We start from the raw sequence: 21137 nt of genomic DNA on the forward strand, positions 1-21137 counted from the left end.
TTCAACTAATTTTGTTCACAAACTGTGATTTCTCCATAAAAATAGGACCGCCCCCCCACTCAGAGGGCTAGAGTGGGGAGTGCAGCAGAAGGAATCGCCCCCCCCCCCCACCTCACCGAATCGGCTAAGATACCAGATGTGTAGCGATATATTATAAAAAATTATATAGTAATTCAACTAATTTTGTTCACAAACTATGATTTCTAAATAAAAGTAGGACCGCCCTCCCCCCTCAAAGGATTTAGGTGGGATGGGCAGTAGATATATATGTATTCCCCCCACCCCACCCCACCCAATCGGCTAACAGGGGAGTGACATAATTAATATAAAGATAGGTTAAAATATCAATAACATGTTTAAATTATATAGATATTTAATTGATTCTGTTAATAAGTTGTGATTTCCACAAATAAATTGGACCGCCCCCCCCCCTCGAAGGTTTATGGTGGGGGGTGGGATTCGGTTGATGCCATCGCCACCTCTCCATCCCACTAAATCGGCCAACATGCTAGAGAGGGGGGGGGGCGAAATAATCTAAAAATATGTTGAAATATAAATAATTAGTAGCCTATATATTATTAACATAACTAATAAATTCGTATACAAATTGTGTGATTTCTTTACTAAAATTCGTCCGCCCCTAACGCCCCCCCCCCTGGATCCGCCATTGTATAGGCCATGTGTCGGACTGGCTATATTGGCATTTTGGCCAATACCGCATATGGTCACATTGAATATGATTGAATGACAGCAAGTCCCGTTCACATGATTTGCCCTAGCCTATAAACTTTTATAAAAGACCGTACTGTGTGATACTATCCACATTTTCTGTACAAATGGGCTATTGGTAAGCTTCAATCATTTATACACTTTAAGCAATCGACAAACAACATATAAGACCTATATTTTTATAATCATATTGACGTCACGTTAGTAGGCCTATATGAACTAAGATTATGAACTGACTTTGGGGAATTAGTAACGGGGCCCCGAACTTTTAAATTAGAATGTCTAATTTCCGATGTTATGAGTTAGATCTAGTAGCGTATGCAGTAGTCTATGGTTCCACTGGTTTCGTGTGTAGCATTTCCCAAATCGCCCCACAGCACACGTAGGCCTACACGTTCTGGTCACGTAGAAAAATAGAGTATAGATACGCCTTTGAATGTAGCTTTAAATTTTAATTTAGTGCGCAGGCGCAACTATACAGCTGTTGCTGTTGGAAAAAGCAAATGTAAAGGGTAGGTTATGTTGATTACACCACAGAATACTAGATCTAGATCTAGATCTATACTAGATTTATATATTATTCTAGGCAATCTAGATAGAGATCTACCCTAGATTATCCTAGATTCTAGGACTAGATCTATATAGACATAGATCTAGACTATGTTGTCTAGAAATCTAAGAACTAGAATTATCTAGAAACTAGTATAGACCACCCTAAACCTCTATTTAACTATTAGATCTATTAAATTTAATATTAGATAATTAGATCTAAAATTAAAATATTAAAATAGTATTAGTTTAACTATTAACTAGATCTATAAATAATTAATTAGTCTAGAGTAACCAGACTATACTATATAGTCCTAGTAGATCTAGATCTAGAATCTAGAAATAGTAGAATAGATCTCTATAAATAATAAATATTAGATCTATATTCTATATTTAAATATATCAATTATTATGAATTATCAATACTATTCAATAGTAATTTTTCATATGATAATTCGTATATCTAGATTCTAGGGTTCTAGCCCTAGGTCAATCTAGGACTAGATCTAGACTAGTATAATCTACTTCTAAGTTCTACTATACTATACTGTGTATAGACTATACTTAATACTATAGTAACTATAATCAATAGTAATACTGAGTCTGAGTAAACTCTACTAGATCTAGAATCTAGTTAGTTATTTACTAGACTAGATTATAAATATCATATGATTACTAGATAAAAGTAGATTAGCATGCCTCATCATATGATTATTATGATGAGTAATTTCAGTAGATATTAGAATATGATTGGTTCTATAATGATATCTAGACTAGAGTAGAGTCTAAGTCTTTATTAAATTTTATATTTTCTAGATCTATCTAGATCTAGACTCTAGACAATCTAGTCAATCTAGATCTAGATCTAGACTATTCTAGACCTCTAGACCTAGAATCTACTTTCTAGATTGAAAATTCTAGACCTCTGCTCTAGATCTAGTCTAGTAGTAGATCTAGAATAGATCTAGATCTAGTAGTCAAGATCAACTTTTTAAAATTCTAATTTTGTCATGACATTGTAATTGTAAACATTGTTGATTTTGTAGACTCCACACTATCATCTCTTCTCTATCAACTCTATATGTAATTATAATATTAAAATTATAATTGTAGATCTAATTGTTACTAAAGTTACTTGAGACTGAGTTACACACACACAGTGAGTGAATGATTGAAATCATTAATGAATGTTTGTAAATATTGTAATTCAGTGTATACTCATTAGTTACTGTAATCAGTCAGTGTAAATAGTGTAATCACATTCATCTCAGAGTCAGTAATTGATGTAGATCTAGTTACAATCTAGTAGTACTAGTAGTATTTTAATTACTTATTACTAATACTAGATCTATATTAAATAATATACACTAATGCAATTTATATACAATTACACTAGATCTATTTCATAGACTTCTAGATCTATATATCTTGTAATGGATGTATGTGTGTGTGATTTGTGATTAATGTATTTCTACAGTACCTTGATAATAATCCTTAGATGCTTATAAAGTACAAATGTTACTTATGTCCTATGCTTGGGTGTACTGTATGATGTATTATTTAAGTGAGCACGAACAAGAAACGCACATCTTCACAGTCGAGTCAGTAACTAAATATGATGTTATCCCTTCAAGAGCCAAGCTGTAATTCTCAAAAAATCTACATGATTCTCTAACCCAATACCTATGTCATCACTAAAATGTTGTGTCGTCCAAAGTCTGTCTACAACTGTGCGTCTCTAGATTAAACTAATAAACTAAGTGTCTAACAATCTCTAGAATCTAGTGAATCTATTCACAGACATAGTGACAGTATTGTGACATAGACATCATCACTTATCATTATGAAAATAAATGTTATATATTCATATTTCATCCCTTATGTCATGATAATGATAGATTTATATCACTCTACCCTGATTTAGGTGGTGCATAAATAGAATTTTGAGCACTGGTGCTAGCTCATTGCTTACTTCTTTGAGTAATCTAGCTGGAATTGTGATTAAAAAAAAAAAAGACTCAAAGTTAAAGGCACATTCCTTGTTCCATATGCTAGGACAAATGTGTACAATCTTCTTCCCTATTGCTATAACATCTAGAGATCTTATCGTCTATAAGTAGAGTTAAATCTAAATATAGTATTTAATTATAAATTCTAGATCTATTATAATTTACTATTACTGTATATATATATAGAATATAATATATATACATATATATATGTAAACAAAAAAAATAAGGCAGTTTCTTAAGACAAAAGTTACTTTCTCTCTGTCCTCCTTTTGCAAAGATTTGGGCGGGTCACTGTTGCCTGTTGGATAAATGCAAACACCTTGTCATCATGATGGCTGCCTGGTTGTGTGATAAAGTGTCATAATGTATCTAATTTACTTGAAGTAAATGTGTGTTTTAATGATAAAATACTTTTTATTAACTTTCAGATAATTTGTGACTGGTCTCTTAATTGAATATGAATCTGCTTTTGACTTATTATTTGATGTTAAATTAAAAAAGGAATGTCAGCAATTAAGTCCAGTTCCGCTGAACAGGACACAGCTCAAACCCATTCTAACCAATCAGAATCTCTAACAATCATTGATCAAGTTACGGAGAGTACCAGAAATCTTTTGCAAAGCAATGGTTTCAATGACAATCATTTAAGCTCCACTAGAGCAGAGCCCTTTGATTGCTCTAAGAATATACATCCATGTTTCACAAACCAGGAAGGCCATGATCATGTCGAGAAAAGGTCTGACAGTGCTTCATCATTAAGTGACAAAAAAACACAGGAAGTTACCAGAAACATGAATAATTCAAGAGAAGATCCCCTGTTCCTAAAAAAAGACAATAATGGATCAGACAGTGATAACAGCAAACAAGTTAACTTAATTAATCAGCTCATAGAAGGACCACGCATTACCATACCTCCTTCTCAGCTGCCAATCAAATCCTCAAATGCACCTTTTCAGAGCTCTAGCACAGAGAAAAACAAGGATAACAGGAATGATTGTGACAATACTTTGTATTCAGATAAAATGGGCACTAGTTCTACATCATCAGTAGAGCCAGTATCTGATGCAAATAAACAGCCACCTTCCCAAGCTGTTGTGGATAGTAAATCAAAAGCCAAGAAAACACCTAATGATTTTATATTTGGGAAGGTCATAGGTGAAGGTTCATACTCAACAGTAAGTATACCTATTCATTTTAAATGTTAATGAGAAAGAAACATTTCCTGCAAAATCTGGTTGATATACAAATAAAAAAAGAAGTAAAAAATATGACTTATTTTGGTGTCCAGTTGTTTTAACAAAGATGTTGTCTAGCAAGAGTTTTTTTTTCATAACAGTATTAAATAGCCATTTGGCGCCAGGTGAATGAAGGCTACCAGAATTTCAACTCAAATATTGCCTTTTTTAAAAAAAAACAACAACATCTTTTAAAATATGAAATTGTTATTTTTTAGATATTTGATATTTTGTTTTTTTTAGCACATCGGCACAACTTAGGCCATGTCATGCCCATAATCCCACAAGGGTTACTTCTCTGTTATAGCTCAATTTCTTGTAATTTAACATGTTGATATTTGTTTGACTAATTTTTTTTTCTTAAATCTTTAATCAGAAATGTTATAAAAGTGCCAGTTTCATTTACAAACAAATTAAATACCATTTAAAAATTTTATTTTAGGTCTATCTTGCCAAAGAAGTCAGTACACAAAAGGAATTTGCAAGTATGTAAAATTTAATAAATATACAACAAGTAGCTTCTAATAGTTTTAAAAGTGCTAATAGCTCTATACCATGATAAAAAAAGTTAAAATAATAATTTTTATTTTTCACACTTATTTTCAACTTTAAAATTGAGTGTTTTTTTTTTTTTATGTGTTGATTATTATTAAACAAATTTTAATGTGTTGCACACTATTTTAATTTGTTTACAGTAAAAGTATGTGACAAGAAGCATCTAATACGTGAACGTAAAACTCACTTTGTCATGAGAGAAAAAGAAGTACTGATGAAATTGGATCATCCATTTTTCATCAAATTGGCTTATACTTTTCAGGATACTGAAAGATTATGTATCCTAACATTAGAACATTTTGTTTGAAAAAATGTTTTTAAAAATTTAACAGGGCAATGGCTGTGAATATATAGCTATAGACAAAATGGACTTGTGAGCTCTCTCTGAATCCAAGCCTCCACTGCTGTGTTAGTTTTCCCTACCATATATAATGTCCGGGTTCCATCTCATCCTGTGAGATCATCCTATGACTGAAGGTGGCCAAATCATAGCGTCCTTCGTATTTTCAATAAGCTTATCTGTATTCTTTTATAATTGGTTCTTTTCATCAGTAATCACTATTAAACATTTGTGAGTTTAAGATTTCATTTTCCTGAAATTTTATAACTCAAATAAGAGAAATGTGATCAATGAATTGACATACATTTCAAATATTTTAATGTAATTAAATATTAAAATACAAGCCTTTAAATAATAAATCAAATGTTACCTTAACTTGGAAAAGATTATGTTTTGACCTATGCACGTAATGGTGAGTTACTGGTTTATCTCCACAAGTTATCAGCATTCGATGTTCCTTGCACCAGGTTTTACACTGCTGAGATAGTCCTAGCTCTGGAATATTTACATAGTTTAGGAATCATTCACAGGTAGACCTAGTTTTTCATATTAGATATATTAAATGTAATAAATAACTCCACCCAGCTCTGATGAGTACTTGACATTTGTTGGGGAAAAGTAAAGGCGACGGGTTGTTGTGGTAGCCACGTGACACTCATTAACAGTGGCCACAGAAATAGATGACTTTGAATCATCTGCTTAATTGATCGCAATGTCTGAAAGGGGAACTTTATGTTAATTGCATTATCTTGACTTTGTTTTTTTTCCCACAATGTTGATGATTTAATTGTCATTAAACCTACTTGCTTTTGGGTGTTGGTCAATCATTTCTTTTTTCCCCCCAATTTCTGTAGATAAAACTCAGTACTAGTAGTTAAAGTGATTAGTTGCAAAATTTTAGATTTAAACTCTCTTTCTTTTGGTCATTAATAATTGAGTTCATCTGTTTTATTATGTAAACATTTTTATTTGTCCTCAGAGATTTAAAACCTGAGAACATTCTACTAGGTGAAGATATGCACATCAAAATCACAGATTTTGGAACATCAAAAATATTGTCATTAGATGGTTGGTGTAAAAATAATATCACATTTATGTTGCATTATCTGTAGTATCTCCATTAGTTTAAAAAAAAAATTTAGGCAGCAGTAGTTTTTGAACCCAAGATAGAAACTCAACCAACATCATATATCACTTGATCATGCTTACATTATGGTGAACTATTAAAAAAAAACATATTTGAAAGAAATATGTATCATTCACTAAACTATTTGCTTTCATATTTAAGAATTTCTAAATTCTAAAAAAACTAAACAGTATCTGATTTTTAAAAATATATTTATTAATAAACACTTTGTCAGAATTGACTACTCCAAATAGCTATTATAAAATATATTTTTTCCCCTTTAAAATGCACTCAAATGTAAACATGTATTTTTTTTTTATACATATATATTTTTGTATGTATTTTTTTTTTTTTTTTTCATTTTTTTTTAGCAGATTTAGGGCATCGGTTAATAAAATCAGTATTAGAATGTTTCTAGCTCAGCAGAGAACTCTTGGAACTTAATAAATATTCTAATTATGTTTACAAACCTCCACAGGTAGTTCAGAAAACACTGAACAGAAACGTAAAAACTCTTTTGTGGGCACAGCAGAGTATGTGTCACCAGAAGTACTCAATAATTTGCCAGCTAATTTTGGGTAGGTCATTTTTTTTTCTTGAACATGTTTCTGTTTGTAATGTTCAGTGTTGATGTTTATGTTCAATGTTTCTTATGTTCAGTGTTAATGTTTGTTATGTTCAGTGTTGATGTTTATGTTCAATGTTTCTTGATGTTCAGTGTTAATGTTTGTTATGTTCAGTGTTGATGTTTGTAATATTCAGTGTTGGTGATTATGTTCAGTGTTGATTTTTGTTTGACTAATCCATTTTTATTTCATGTTTCAGGTCTGATCTATGGGCTCTAGGTTGTATAATTTACCAATGTCTTTCTGGCTCATTGCCATTTCGATCTGGGTAATTAGAATTTTAATCAAAGAGTTAAATTTTTTTTTTTTTTAAACAAAGTTATCTTTTTTTTTTGTCATTGACTTGAGTGTTTTAGAATATTATGTTTTATTTCTTAAATTGAATGAAGAAATGTACATGAAGTACACATAATTATAGTTGGTAGATCTGGAAAATTCAAACATCTTCTTAACATATTTCATTATGACAAGTCTTAAAGACTGAAGATGTGAAAGACTTAGATAATATGGGCCTTTGATATGATTTGCATTTTGATTTTTTTTTTTCTTGTCAATCTTATTTCTCACCAGCAATGAGTATCAAACTTTTCAGAAAATTATTAAAGTGGACTACGAGTTCCCTGAAGGTTTTCATCCAGAGGCAAGAGATTTGGTGGAGAAACTATTGGTGAGAGAACATTGGAATTCTGTTGTTTAAATTGCAGTTAAAAATCAAAGCAAGTCATTTTTGTTATAATCATGGATGCAAGATTGCCGGCTATAGCTGGCATGCCAGCAAAATTAGATCTATAAAAAAATTACATACCAATAAGTGCTAGTGCAACTGATTGCCGGTTTTGGATTCTTCTTTTTTTTTTTTTCCATTTTTGTCTATTAGACTTTCTCACTTTTGAACAACCAAAATTAATAATAAGTCAAATTTAAACAAAGACAGGAAACTACATTTCTTAAATTATGGGGCATGAGCTAATTCCCGTAATTTCACTTTTTGTGTAAAATGTAAACAAAGCAACCATAATCAGACTAAGTTAGATCTATGAGAGTCTGGTTTCCATTTTTTTTTTTAATCGAAACCAGACCTAGACTAGATATTTAGATCTAGATTTAGTTAGTGTACTAGATCTAATCTATATCTAGTACAGATTTTACAAGAAGTTAGAAGTAGAACTTAATTTAGTTCAATATATTGACTCTAGAGTAGTCTATTTACTATCTAGAGTAGAAGTACACAAAAGAAACTTAGTATATTGACAGTAGACGTTTGTTTGTTTGTTTGACATGTTTTGGATGTTCCTTCAGAGTTGAAGATAATTACTTCCTAGTCCAAACCTCCTTCAGGAGATGGGAGCGGACAGGGTTTTTAACCCTGGACCATCGATAAATCTGAACGACTTTGCTAGTGGTCTCTGTACTGCTATATGCTGTTGAAAACTGAATGTTAAAGCTGAAAGAAGAATTCAAGCCTTTGAGAGTAAATGCTACAGAAAAATACTGAGTATCAGATACCAGGAAAAGAAGACAAATGAGTTTGTACTTTTATAACTCAACAATTAGGCTGGCAAACCGCACGACCAGGCAGCCATACAGTTGTTGAGCTATAATACATGATTGTTATGAACATAATATAAGAGTCAAAAACCATGTCTGTATAGTATGGCTTTAATACACTGAATGACTACACAACACACATTTCGTGAACACATTCTCACGGACGAGTTACAAGCACATGTAAACATAAGAACGATAATCGATACAGAATACAATTTTCATAACATTCACCCCCCGGTTCAAATTATGCTAACTAGTATTATAAACAATAAAAGAATTAAGTAAGTGTAGAATAGAGATTCAAGTAAACAAACAATGTAGAATAGCATGAAATTATGTAACATGTTGATATAACATGGTAAATCAAATAGCTTATTAAAATATATCATGATAGATCAAATATCACATTAAAGTCAACAAAGCTGAATGAAAGTAGTAGAATAAACAAAATAATAGTTCCAGTAAGCTGATGAGCTTTTACACTTTGTAGTTGGGCCTAGTTCTCCTTACTCTAAGGTTGTATGTATGTGTGGTTTCATCTGCTTGAGTTTCGGACGGTCTGGCTATGTCTTCGGTGGTGCTGGTGGTTTCTTCAGGCATGATAGAATCAGTCGGTTGATTCCTGGGAGGTGAGCTTTGGACGGGGCAGTCAATATCAAGCTCTTTTCTACTCTGATTCTCATTTTCTATAACTTTTTGTTCCTCCCTAGGGGCTAACATTCGTAGTGAGACAGTTTCCTCTCGGCCGTTTGGTGTTCGGATAACAGCGTACTGAGGGTTGCATGTTACCAAATCAACTTCCTCTGTTATGGGATCGTATTTAGATGATCTAACGTTCTTCTTCAGCAGGACAGGACCAGGACTGGTCAACCATGTTGGCAAGGATGTCCCGGAACCACTTCTTCAGTCGAACCCAAGAAGTCGTTCATGTGGTGTCCTGTTAGTTGCAGTGCATAGTAATGATAGGATGGATTGCAGGGCATCATTTAGTACTAGTTCCCATTTGGCTATGTCCAATTCCTTAGAATGTAGAGTCAAGGTGATGGCTTTCCATTAAGTCCCGTTAAGTTTCTCTATTTGTCCGTTCCCTCTTGGGCTGTAAGGGGTCGTTCTACTGGTTGCAATTCCTCTCTTGTGGAGGAAAAGCTGCACCTCTGTAGACATAAACGAAGTTCCCCTGTCAGTGTGGACGTACGCTGGAAATCCAAATAGGGCAAATAGTTCATTGAGACATTTAACGACTGTAGAGGAAGACATATCGGGACATGCAAATGGAAATCTAGAGAATTCATCTATAATGGTAAGTAGATATCTATTTCTTGAAACAGTAGGGAGAGGTCCCTTGAAATCCATACTAATTCTCTCAAAAGGTTGAGTTGCTTTAATCAGTTCTCTAGTCGGCTGTCGAAAAAAACAGGGCTTTATTTCTGCACAAGTTTGACATTGTTTTATCACAGTTCTGACGTCATCACAGGAAAATGGAAGATTTTTAGTCCTTATGTAGTGCAATAGTCGAGTAACGCCCGGGTGACAAAGACTAGTATGCAGCAATTTAAGGTCATTGCGAGTGATAGCAGATAGATAGTTTCTGGTAAATGTATAAATGTATCAGCTACAGTGTTCAGCTTTCCAGGGCGATAGAAGACGTCATAGTGGAAACACGAGAGTTCTAGTTTCCACCTCTGGATTTTTTCATTTTTAATTTTTCCTTTGTTTGACCTGTTATACATGAAAGAGACTGATCGCTGATCCGCAACAAGTGTGAATGCTTTACCAACTAAGAAATGTTTCCATTTCCTCGACTCAACAATGGCATATGCTTCTTTCTCAACTGAAGAATGTTTTCTTTCACTTTTGTTAATGAGCGAGAGAAGAAAGCAACAGGCCGGCCATCTTGGTTGAGGTTAGCTGCAATGGCTATATCAGAAGCATCCGTCTCAATGGTTAAAGGACAATTCGGATCAATAGTATATACAGCAGCTTTTTCAAGCTCATTTTTCAAACTTTCAAATGTTCTTTTGACTTCTTCGGAGACAGGAAATTGTTGATTTCTTGTTAACAGGCTAATTTTTGTTGAAAAGTTAGGTATCCACTGTGAGTAGTAAGCCAGAAGACCCACTACTCGTTTCTGTTCACGCATGTTCACTGGTACGGGTAATTCCCTTAGAGTGTGAAATCTCTCAGGATCCGGCTTAAGTTGTCCTCTGGAAATCTCGTTTCATAACAGTCTCACTTTAGCAGTGCTAATTTCACTTTTTGTTTCATTAAAAGTGATTCCATACTTTTGAGCACTATCAAGAAATCACTGTAGGTTTCATTCGTGTGATTCAGAGTCCATACCGCTGATGGTCACATTGTCCACATAAGCAAAAGTGTCAGTGAGTCGTTCGTCTTTGATGATTTTGTCAATCGTACTCTGAAAACAGGCGACTCCATTCGTAACGCCAAATGGAATCTGGCGGAATTGATACAGTTTCCCACATGCTTCGAAGGCTGTGAATGGCCTGTCCTCTTCTTTTATAGGAATCTGATGGTATGCACTTTTCAGGTCTAAAGTGCTACATACAGAGTACTGGGAAATCTTTTCTGCTAGTTCATCAATTCTGGGCATAGGGTAGGCGTCTAGTTGAGTGAACCGGTTTATGGTTTGGCTGTAGTCTATAACCATTCTTTCTTATGTCTGTCATTTGTTGTGACTAGGACTTGTGCATGCCAGGGAGATTTAGATGGTTCCATAATTTCATCCTTTATTAGTTGTTGAATTTCCTTCTCTATAAACTTTCTATCTGGAATTGAGTATCTGCGAGACCTTGTAGCCACTGGGGTACAGTTTGATGACAGATTACTAAATAGGCTAGGAGCCTCTACCATCGCTGGCTGGAGAGTACTCAGGCACAACGATGGTTTCTGACCATCGAAAGGAATAAACAAGTTTTGGTGCAAACTTATAAAGTCAAGTCCAAGAATTACGTCAGAGCATAAATTGTCTAGTAGAGAAAGTCTAACTCCCTCGTATTGTTCATTTTTGAGACGTATGTTAGCGTAGATATGTCCTTGAGTGATTCGAGATAGATAGGTGGAAGCCATAAAGATTCTGTTGCCTGAGGAACATGTCTGCCATTTGTGCTTCTTAGCAATGTGCGTCGAAATATAGCTTTCACAGCTCCCACTGTCTACTAGGGCCTTCAATTGCACATTGTTGATGCAAATAGGTATTGTGGACTTGTTTATATTCATAGGCTGTACAGTAGCGATAGCCGAAACTGTTGAAGCCCTAGATTTGCAAACTCTCTGAAAATGGCCCCTTTTGGAGCACTGGTTGCATGTGGCTTCCCTTGCAGGGCTTTGAGAGCGGGGATGTTTAACCCTGCCGCAAAAGTAGCACTTGCTAGCTAATGCATTTTGGGCAATCGTTACATTTGGCAAGGGTGAGGCAGAAGAATTGGTGGGAGTAGTTGCCGCACAATTCGTTTCCGGCTGTGATGATTCATACTGTAATGAGTGCTGATAAGCATGTTCTAGTAAGCGAGCCTCCTCGAAGGCGTCCTTTAAACTCAAAACAGTCTTTTCAAGTAGACGTTTTCGAATGCTGTTGGACACTAGTCCATTGATAAACGAATCTCTAATAGCCTCTTCTCTGTGTTGTTCAGCAGTCACTGCTTTGAAGTTGCAATCTTTGGATAGAATTCTTAATTTCTGCATATAGGCGTCTATATTTTGACCTTGCTCTTTTAGCAAGGAGTTAACCTGTGCCTAGCAAACACCTCATTCTTTGGTTGAATGTAGATGCCATTTAGAGTCTGGATTGCTTCATCAAATGTCTCTTTATCAAGTATCATTTGATATACAGCAGGAGAGATATAGTTTATCAGTAGTTTCTTAGTATCACGATTATCTACTGATACTGCTGATATAAATTTTTTAAAGTTTCATACCAGTGCTGCCTATGCTCTGCTGCTTGAGGTGCTGTGGGCTCGATGTCAAACTTCTCTGGCCGAAATATCCTATCCATTTCGAAATTCTTACAACTTCACAGTTTTGGATTCAGTGTATTAAATTGTTATGAACATAAAGATAAGAGAGTCAAAAACCATGTCTGTATAGTATGGCTTTAATACACTGAATGACTACACAACACACATTTCGTGAACACATTCTCACGGACGAGTTACAAGCACATGTAAACATAAGAACGATAACTGATACAGAATACAATTTTCATAACAATGATACTGTACTACAGTCTAGATCTAGAATTGTTGAGAGTTTAGACTTGCTGTCTAGAATTTTTAGATCTCTAGACTTTTTAGCCATGCCTATAGGAGGACCTACTAGACTATGTTTTTTCCAAATCTAGTCTAGATGTATTAATCCTAAACTAGATCTATTAAAATTAGATTACAATTAGATCTAGATCTTGATGTCCATAATATTCATACAATTAAACTTGTATAATAGCTGTGAAACATTCAAATTTTATAAATAGTGGTGAAACGTTCAAACTTTGTTTTATCATAGCATTGAAACATTCAAACTTTCATTATAAAGGCTGTGAAACATTAAAACTTTATAATAGCTGTGAAACTTTCAAACCAAAAAATAGCAGAAACTTTATAATAGCAGTGCATCATTAAAACTTTATAATAGCTGTGAAACTTTCAAACCAAAAAATAGCAGAAACTTTATAATAGCAGTGCATCATTAAAACTTTATAATAGCAGTGAAACATTAAAACTTTATAACAAACCTCATAATAGCAACATTTAAACCAATTAACAACAGTAAAACATTCAAACAAGGCAAACTAGAACTAAAGTATTTGTAAACAATGATGGAACTCTTCTGACTGAAGAAGCAGATGTGCTTAGATGATGGTCATAATATTGCAAAGATCTGTATAACTTGGGGATAAATTCCAACTACACAGTGACAGTATGTGATATTACATACTGTTGAATGGCCAAACATTAGAACAAGTTGACTCATTTAAAATACCTAGGGCCAAACATAACAAGAGATGAAAATCAATAAAAGAGATAAAAGCCCTTTTAAGCTTGGCATCCGCTGCCATGAGCAAACTATGGAAAATCTGGAGGAGTAACATCAGCTTCCCAGTAATATAAAAACTGTATTCTTTGCTAGTGGTCTCTGTACTGCTATATGGTGGTGAAAACTAAACGTTGAAGCTGAAAGAATTCAAGCCTTTGAGAGTAAATGGTACAGAAAAATACTGAGTATCAGATACCAGGAAAAGAAGACAAATGAGTTTGTACTTTTATAACTCAACAATTTGGCTGGCAAAAAGGAAGAACTCCTCAATACTGTGAAGAGACAAATGCTGAGTTGGTTTGATTATATTGTAAGACATGACTCACTATCAAAAGTCATTCATTCAAAGAAAAGCTGGCTGGATAACATAAAAGAAAAGAATGTACTTGCCTCTCTCTTGATATCCTGCTGCTGCTGACTGGGAAACGTGGACTGATTTGATACGATGAAAGTCAAGGGAGAGATGAGAAGTGATGAGGCTAGAGTTCTTTTATATCTAATTTATTATAATGTTAGAGTCTTTTTAGAATTAGATCTATAAGATAATAATCTACTTATTTAGGCCCAAGACCAGACTAATAAATAAGTTAATCAACTAGATCTATAACTCAATTAAAAAACAACACATCTAGACTAGATTTAGTAAATTATACAATCTAAGCTACTTTTAGTTTGAAGAACCAACTATAGCTGTCTCCTAGTAAATTTAAATTAGATCCAGTTATAGTCTGGTAAGATCTACTCTGTTGGCCAATAAATAATATAGATATATTAGATAATTTATTTAAAACAGAGATAACTTTTAACATAATTACAACAAAAATTGATTTATAATTGAATCACCAAGGACATGTAACCCTAATTTATACACAATACTGAATATTCTTAGGCTTGATATATACAAATTAAATTTAGGGATAGGCTTTAAGGGTCATCAAAATAGACTGAAAGAAACAATTTTGTCCTTTCTAGTAGAAGTCTAATATTTCTATTCTTCTTGTCACTTCTCTCAACATTTCATGTGAAATAAATCTATTTCAATCACTTCATTGTTCCACTGCTCTTGAGTGCCTAATCTCATCTCTTTTAGAAACCAAATGTAGTTATGACTTAAACTTTAACTAGATCTGTTGTGACCTGAACTAGTTAGTTTGTATCTCTATGATGACTAGATGTATAAGAGTGAACAATTTCTACTAATATACTATGCATATAAAATATAAATGAAATGGTAAAACTTACATTTATATAAGTAATAGCAATTTAAATAAAAGCTGAGTATTTATAGTTTGTTTTTTTTTTATTGAAAGAAAAAGGCATAAATAGATATTTCTTTTTTATTATTGCCTTTGCAGTCAAAATGGGTCTCCATTGATTGCATCCATGGTTATAATTTTATGCATTGGAAAATGATGGGTTAAGAGGTAGTTCAATGAATTTTTGCCAATTTAATTTTTTTATAAATGTATCATTAATTGTTTACATATTGTACTAACTAAAAGTGTCATTAACATTTTAGGTTTTGGAACCTGTAGATCGTCTTGGAATGCCTCAGTCTGGGGGAATGAAAGCCATCAAAGAACATCCGTTTTATGCAGAAATAGATTGGGAAAACTTACCACAATTGACGCCTCCAAAATTAATGCCCTACCTGCCTGCTACAGCTAGTAATCCTGAGTTTTGGGGCCAGGAACTTAGGGTGGGATTTTTACTAGACAATTGCTTCTAAGATTTGACAGCACAGTCAGAATTTTAAAAAATTATTTTCAGCTTTCAACATTAAGAAACAAAAAATAATATGAGCTGCTTATGTCAATCATTAGTCTTATGTATTATTAAAACAACATTTTTATTTCCCAAAAAGTATCAATGCGATTTATCTCATTTGAATTTTATATTAATTTGATTGTAATGTTTCAGTATTTTCCATCTTTTTACGTTCTTATTTGAATTTCGTCTATGTTTAAAGAACAAATTTCACAATTTACAAAGTAACTGTGATATTTAATTGTACTTGATTTGGTTGCATTTTGTCATGTGATAATTTTTGCTCTTTAAGAAGTGTTTGTGTTCATTTTTTTAAATGAATTTTAAATATCTGTATCTATTTGTTTGGTTACTATGAAGTTTGTTATTTGATTTCCAGGCTGGATTTGATGACCAGAGATTAGCAGAAATAATCACAGGACAATCTGTGGATGGTTCAATGTTAGTTTTTACAAATTTATTATCATAGAACGTCTTTAGTACAATTGTTTAATCAAATGAATGTTATTTGGCTAGCATGTAAAAAAAAATATTGATTTTTAATGAATTAGCCTTTTTTTTTGGTCATCAGGTCTCCTGAACTAGAGGAACTTCCTGTCAAAGTTCTCAGTGCTGATGAGGATAAGGAAAGAAAAGACAAATTGAGAAAACAGAGAGAAGAAAATCAATTCCATCAATTTGTTGAAGACAATCTCATAATTAAACAAGGATTTGTGGATAAAAGAAAGGTTCAGACAAATATATTATTAGATAAGAAAACTATGTTCTAAAATAATTTCAATACCAGAATCCTAACCTTTGACCTTTTTTTTATCATTGGCCAGATCAATTTTTCTTTGAACTAGGATGGACTGATACACCGGTAGTCAGCACACTTAGCAACTAATTTTCTTTCTCCAACTAATTTTCATTGACACATTAGGAATGACAAAATTTTACCCTCTTACCCGATTCCCACTCACACTGATTAAAATAAATCCTGACCCCAAGAAACTTAAACCTAAATCTAGAAACAAATGCTTCACAATATCTCATTTCACCAATGTATTGGTACATTTAAACCTAAATCTAGAAACCAATGCTTCTCAATATCTCATTTCACCAATGTATTGGTACATTTAAACCTAAATCTAGAAACCAATGCTTCTCAATATCTCATTTCACCAATGTATTGGTACATTTATCTTGACTTGAGAAAAATGTCTTTGCTTTACTTATTCTTTCACTTGATCAATGTTTAGGCTAATTTGAAAAATAATGAATAGAGTTGTTGATTTTGTTTTTATCTAGGGATTGTTTGCCAGAAAAAGAATGTTATTATTAACAGAAGGACCTCATTTGTACTATGTAGACGCCCATAATAAAGTTCTTAAAGGAGAAATACCTTGGTAAGAAATGCATAAAAATGAAATCAGTTCAGTCTTTCCAAATAACACCAGATAAGGTTGATTTAACTAAGGTTATTTGTGATGGAACTATAATATATTTATAAATTTACTTTTTGAGTAAGCAAAGTAATTGAATAATTAAGATCTCTTGGGATGTATTTAAAATCACTTGCTTGTATGTACACCCTAAGCCACACCAGTGACCAGCCAACATTTGGCTCCTAACAGATTATAGTAGGTTAAGCATACCCTGGTCAAATTAACAATTCTTTTGACTTCTGTAAAATAATTTATAACTCCATCACCAGGTCAAGACATCTTCGACCAGAAGCCAAAAATTTCAGAATATTCTTTGTCCATACAGTAAGTAGTTTCAAAAATATTTCTTAGTGTTGGATTTTGCTTGGTGGTGTTTTCATTGGTGTTGGCTTTGTTTGACTTTCAGTTGAGTCACTATTGGTTATTGTTTAACATTGGACTAGGCTAATGTTGACCTGAACTTTGTCTTAGATTTCACGTTTACACTGTGTCTTACTTTGTGGGTAGATATTATATTTCATTGTATCCAATTTTGGCTCTTTAATACAAATGAATAAAATTTGCTAAGTGAATAGTCCCAAGCTCTAGCCTTTTTGTTTTCTCTCTTAAATATACTGATCACCTTTATAGCCTCTTTCAGTTGCAAAGTTACTATGGATCATGCATCTTAGAGGAATAGATGAAAGCCTGGGCATTAGCTTTGGTCAGAATAATGTTGCTGACACATCAGTCCCCCTCTCCATCACCACTGATATTCAGAAATGAAAGTATAGAGAATGTTGCTTTGAACAAAAACTTAAAGACTTGGTCAATCAAGCTGGCAATTGTGTATTTACATATCTTTAATTTGGCTGAGTTACAACATTTGTCAAGACTTTTATTTAAGTTGAAGTTTAAATAGTTCTACTTAATCAATAATAACACATTTTTTGTGTGTGTTTTAACAGCCCAACCGGACATACTATCTTGAAAGTCGGACCTCTGATGCCCAGCAATGGGTTGAAAAAATCAAAGAAGTTTGGACCAAACATTATGGACAAGACAAGAAATAATAGCTGTTTTAGCCTCATCCTGAATGACAACATATCAAGCATTAAGGAAAGCTATTTGATTCAATTTTTAAAAGAAACAATTGCTCAAAAATAATGGCAAACATATTTATATAGAGTATCAGATCAATAAGAGTCTAGATTTAAGCTGTTCTTCACATGGAGCATTGTATATCGTGTGTACAAAGTTGAATATGATACCTTGGTAAATTGTGGTGGCACACATATTGATCATAATAAAATAATAAATACATTATATATTTTGTAAAATACATATAAAAGTATTTATAATGTGTCAGTCCCCATTATGCAGGAAATAATAACACCTTTTGTTTAGTAGTGAAATCCCCTTTTTTATAATTGAAGAAAAAAAAAGAAAACTTGAGGTATGCTTATCAGTATGGGAAAGTATTAAGAAACATATATTCACTATTGCAATAATATGTCACAGACTTGTTCTATGCATTGGCCAAGTCATTGTTGTGGTAGATCACTTTAAGGCTTATCTGTTCCTAATAAGAGCCTTGATCATTTTCTACTTCACTTTTCTCTGCTTGACAAGTCAGGCACTCCTTCATTCTGCTTAGTTAACTCACATTGATTCTGGATAAGTGCTTTGATTTTTATGACATTGTTTGATTGTATAAACTAACTAAAACAAGTCTCGCTGCCAACTAGAAGGTAATAAATGGCATTTGGAGGCATACATTTTGATTTCATAGGTCTCATTTTCCATAGTTCTATTTTTTTTTTCTTCCTATATGTAACATTTTGCTATTTATCAACTGTGTCGTTTTATTATCTGTATTTGTTATCAATTGAAATTATTTTAGGCGCAAATGATAAGGAATTTTTTTATTCCTGGAGCATAATCCTTTAATTAAACACAAATTGTCTGCATGGCTGTAAGTTTTGTTACCCATTCTTGTGAGGACCAAGTTGAATTGTTCTATTCTACTGTTTCACCAGTTTACTGAGTTTACACTGGAGTTGTGGTTCACTTCGATAGGTTGTGCTGGTTTCAGTCCTCCAAGTATTGGAGATAGGGTTTTGTTTGGATAGATTTTAAGGGAATAATTTTGTGGTAATAAGTTGATAATGCAAAACATGGTTTAAATAACTGAAAAAAACTTTTACCTGATTCATAATAAATGAAATAGGAACAACTGAACATACACTTCTTGAGAGCAAGAATAGTTGCATTTATTATATAGCACATAAAACAATTAGTAAATATGGGCTTAAATTTTTTATTTTATTTTATAGCACACACTGGTATTTACAAATGTTATAAGCCAAGAGTTCTTGTAGCAATACTAATGTTTCAGATTGTTTCCATAGCACTCCTGAGGCTTAATAATTTCATGCATTGTTTGGGGGCTCACTTTCCTTTAGTCTACCCAGTTGAGCAGGTGGTTTGTTTCTAATGCATATTACATTTTGTTTTTTTCTGGCACATGATTCTGTTAAAGCTTACTTGATTGCATTGTTTGCCAATTTATTTCCATGTGAAAGCCAGTAATTATAAAAGTGATTACACTACTGTCAATGTGAGCTTAACACTATTGTCAATGTGAGCTATCTGTCAAGTCACAGTGAACATTGGAGTGGGTAGATAGACTTTTCTTTCAATGGCAAGTATTTTCAAGCATTCATATTGTGCTCTACACAGTTGCTTTGTTGCTTAGTTTAAGTAGGTGAGTTTGTCATCAAACAATCAGCCTCTGCTGGGCTCTTTGAGAAGAGTGTTGTAAAGTTAATGTTGAAAACATAGTACCTAAGTATCCCAGACCAAAAGTTCAGCTATGAGTGTAAGCTGCTCTAAATTGGGTTTTCAATGTAACTTATTTGGCTGCTTTGCCCAACTATTAATATAAAAAAAAAAAAAGGCAGCATCAATTTTGTTTTTGTTTGTCTATTGGGTGTCACTCATTACTTGGACTAATTTAAGTTCAAAAGAAATCAGTTTTTAAAGTTAATTCTTTTAGATAGCTTAATTAAAATTTATCAGGCTAATCAAAACATAATGAAAACATTTAAATGCAGTAATTATAATAATTTTTGTCAACATGTTGCAGGATAGTTGGTTTTTTTTAGCATTTTACAATCATAACATCTTGTTTCATTTAGAATCTAAAAGCTTTGAAAGCTGACATTTGTGATATTTTTTTTTAGAATATCCTTTTTGACATGTCTTGAATTATTATTTGTATGTTATCTTGCTACTCAAAATATATATTTCACTTGGTCAATGTCTTAACATTTGTATCACTTGTCTATACAAACACTTTCAGTAAGTATTACTATATTCAGTGATTCCTACATTTACTCCCTTTTATTGGTAAGAATAAGGTAATGGAATTACTAGATGTACTACATGCTACTTAATTAACAGTTTTTCTATGGAAATAAATAAAGATGATCTGTGGCTATTCCTGTATATTGAACTAATTGTATAATCAGGAAGTGATTTTGTCATTATACAAGTTAAGTTCCGTTTTAAGCAAAATATTTCAAGATTTTTATGTCAAAATTTTATTTTTACACAATTTATCCAGAAGAAGAAATTGATTTTCTTAAATTTTAGATCAAGTTAAACTTTCCTGATGTTTATCTGTGCCATTATTTGTTAAACATTCTACAATGGACAAATAATTTGTCACATCAGGATATAGATTAATTTAAATACTATTAGTAATGATTTTAAAAAATGAACGAAATAAAACACTTCTTTCCATTTTCAAAGCAGAACCTTTTATACCATGTTAGGGAGACAGAATCTTATGAAGAAGACATTTCAATGTCTTTACCAGCTACATTCTATGTCTTAGAATTGTCATGCTTTTTGACATTACAAAATAGTCCAATGCACCTTGCTTAACATGAAATCTAATGCACAGGTGCACATGTACATATAGTGTAAGTAACTTAATTTTCATGATCAACCCAAGCCATCACCTTTCTTTTTTGAAAGATTAATGTTAATCCTTTTCTGTACCATTGTTATTTGGACTGAAAAGAGCTCCCTTTTTTTTACAAAGCATATAGCAACTCTTGTGTGGTAAAAAGTTTGTATGTTATTTCTCTGACATCCAATAATTGATCAAGCTGAAATTTGCAGTTAT

General features: G+C 32.8%; 1 protein-coding gene across 8 annotated transcripts; it reads left to right on the top strand.

Annotated features, from left to right (window-relative positions):
• The first annotated feature begins 1103 nt into the window (after positions 1–1103).
• Positions 1104–20268, top strand: LOC106052819 (3-phosphoinositide-dependent protein kinase 1-like). Of its 8 annotated transcripts, none has more exons than XM_013208378.2 (16): positions 1331–1431; positions 2325–2361; positions 3719–4465; positions 4968–5010; positions 5221–5358; positions 5806–5950; positions 6400–6488; positions 7025–7124; positions 7372–7440; positions 7743–7839; positions 15289–15468; positions 15916–15977; positions 16108–16264; positions 16827–16924; positions 17233–17287; positions 17911–20268. In XM_013208378.2, exons 3-16 carry the CDS (start codon positions 3794–3796, stop codon positions 18013–18015), a joined length of 2010 nt encoding a protein of 669 aa, XP_013063832.1. In that variant the 5' UTR covers positions 1331–1431; positions 2325–2361; positions 3719–3793; the 3' UTR covers positions 18016–20268. The 8 variants fall into 8 exon arrangements, with proteins under 8 accessions (XP_013063962.1, XP_055876292.1, XP_013063903.1 ...); XM_056020314.1 differs by having other exon boundaries at positions 1332–1431; positions 2095–2361; XM_056020316.1 differs by lacking the exon at positions 2325–2361 and adding an exon at positions 2392–2437 and having other exon boundaries at positions 1338–1431.
• The last annotated feature ends 869 nt before the right edge of the window (positions 20269–21137 follow it).

Source organism: Biomphalaria glabrata, chromosome 2 (assembly GCF_947242115.1).
Source record: "Biomphalaria glabrata chromosome 2, xgBioGlab47.1, whole genome shotgun sequence".
NCBI classification, from domain to species: domain Eukaryota; kingdom Metazoa; phylum Mollusca; class Gastropoda; family Planorbidae; genus Biomphalaria; species Biomphalaria glabrata.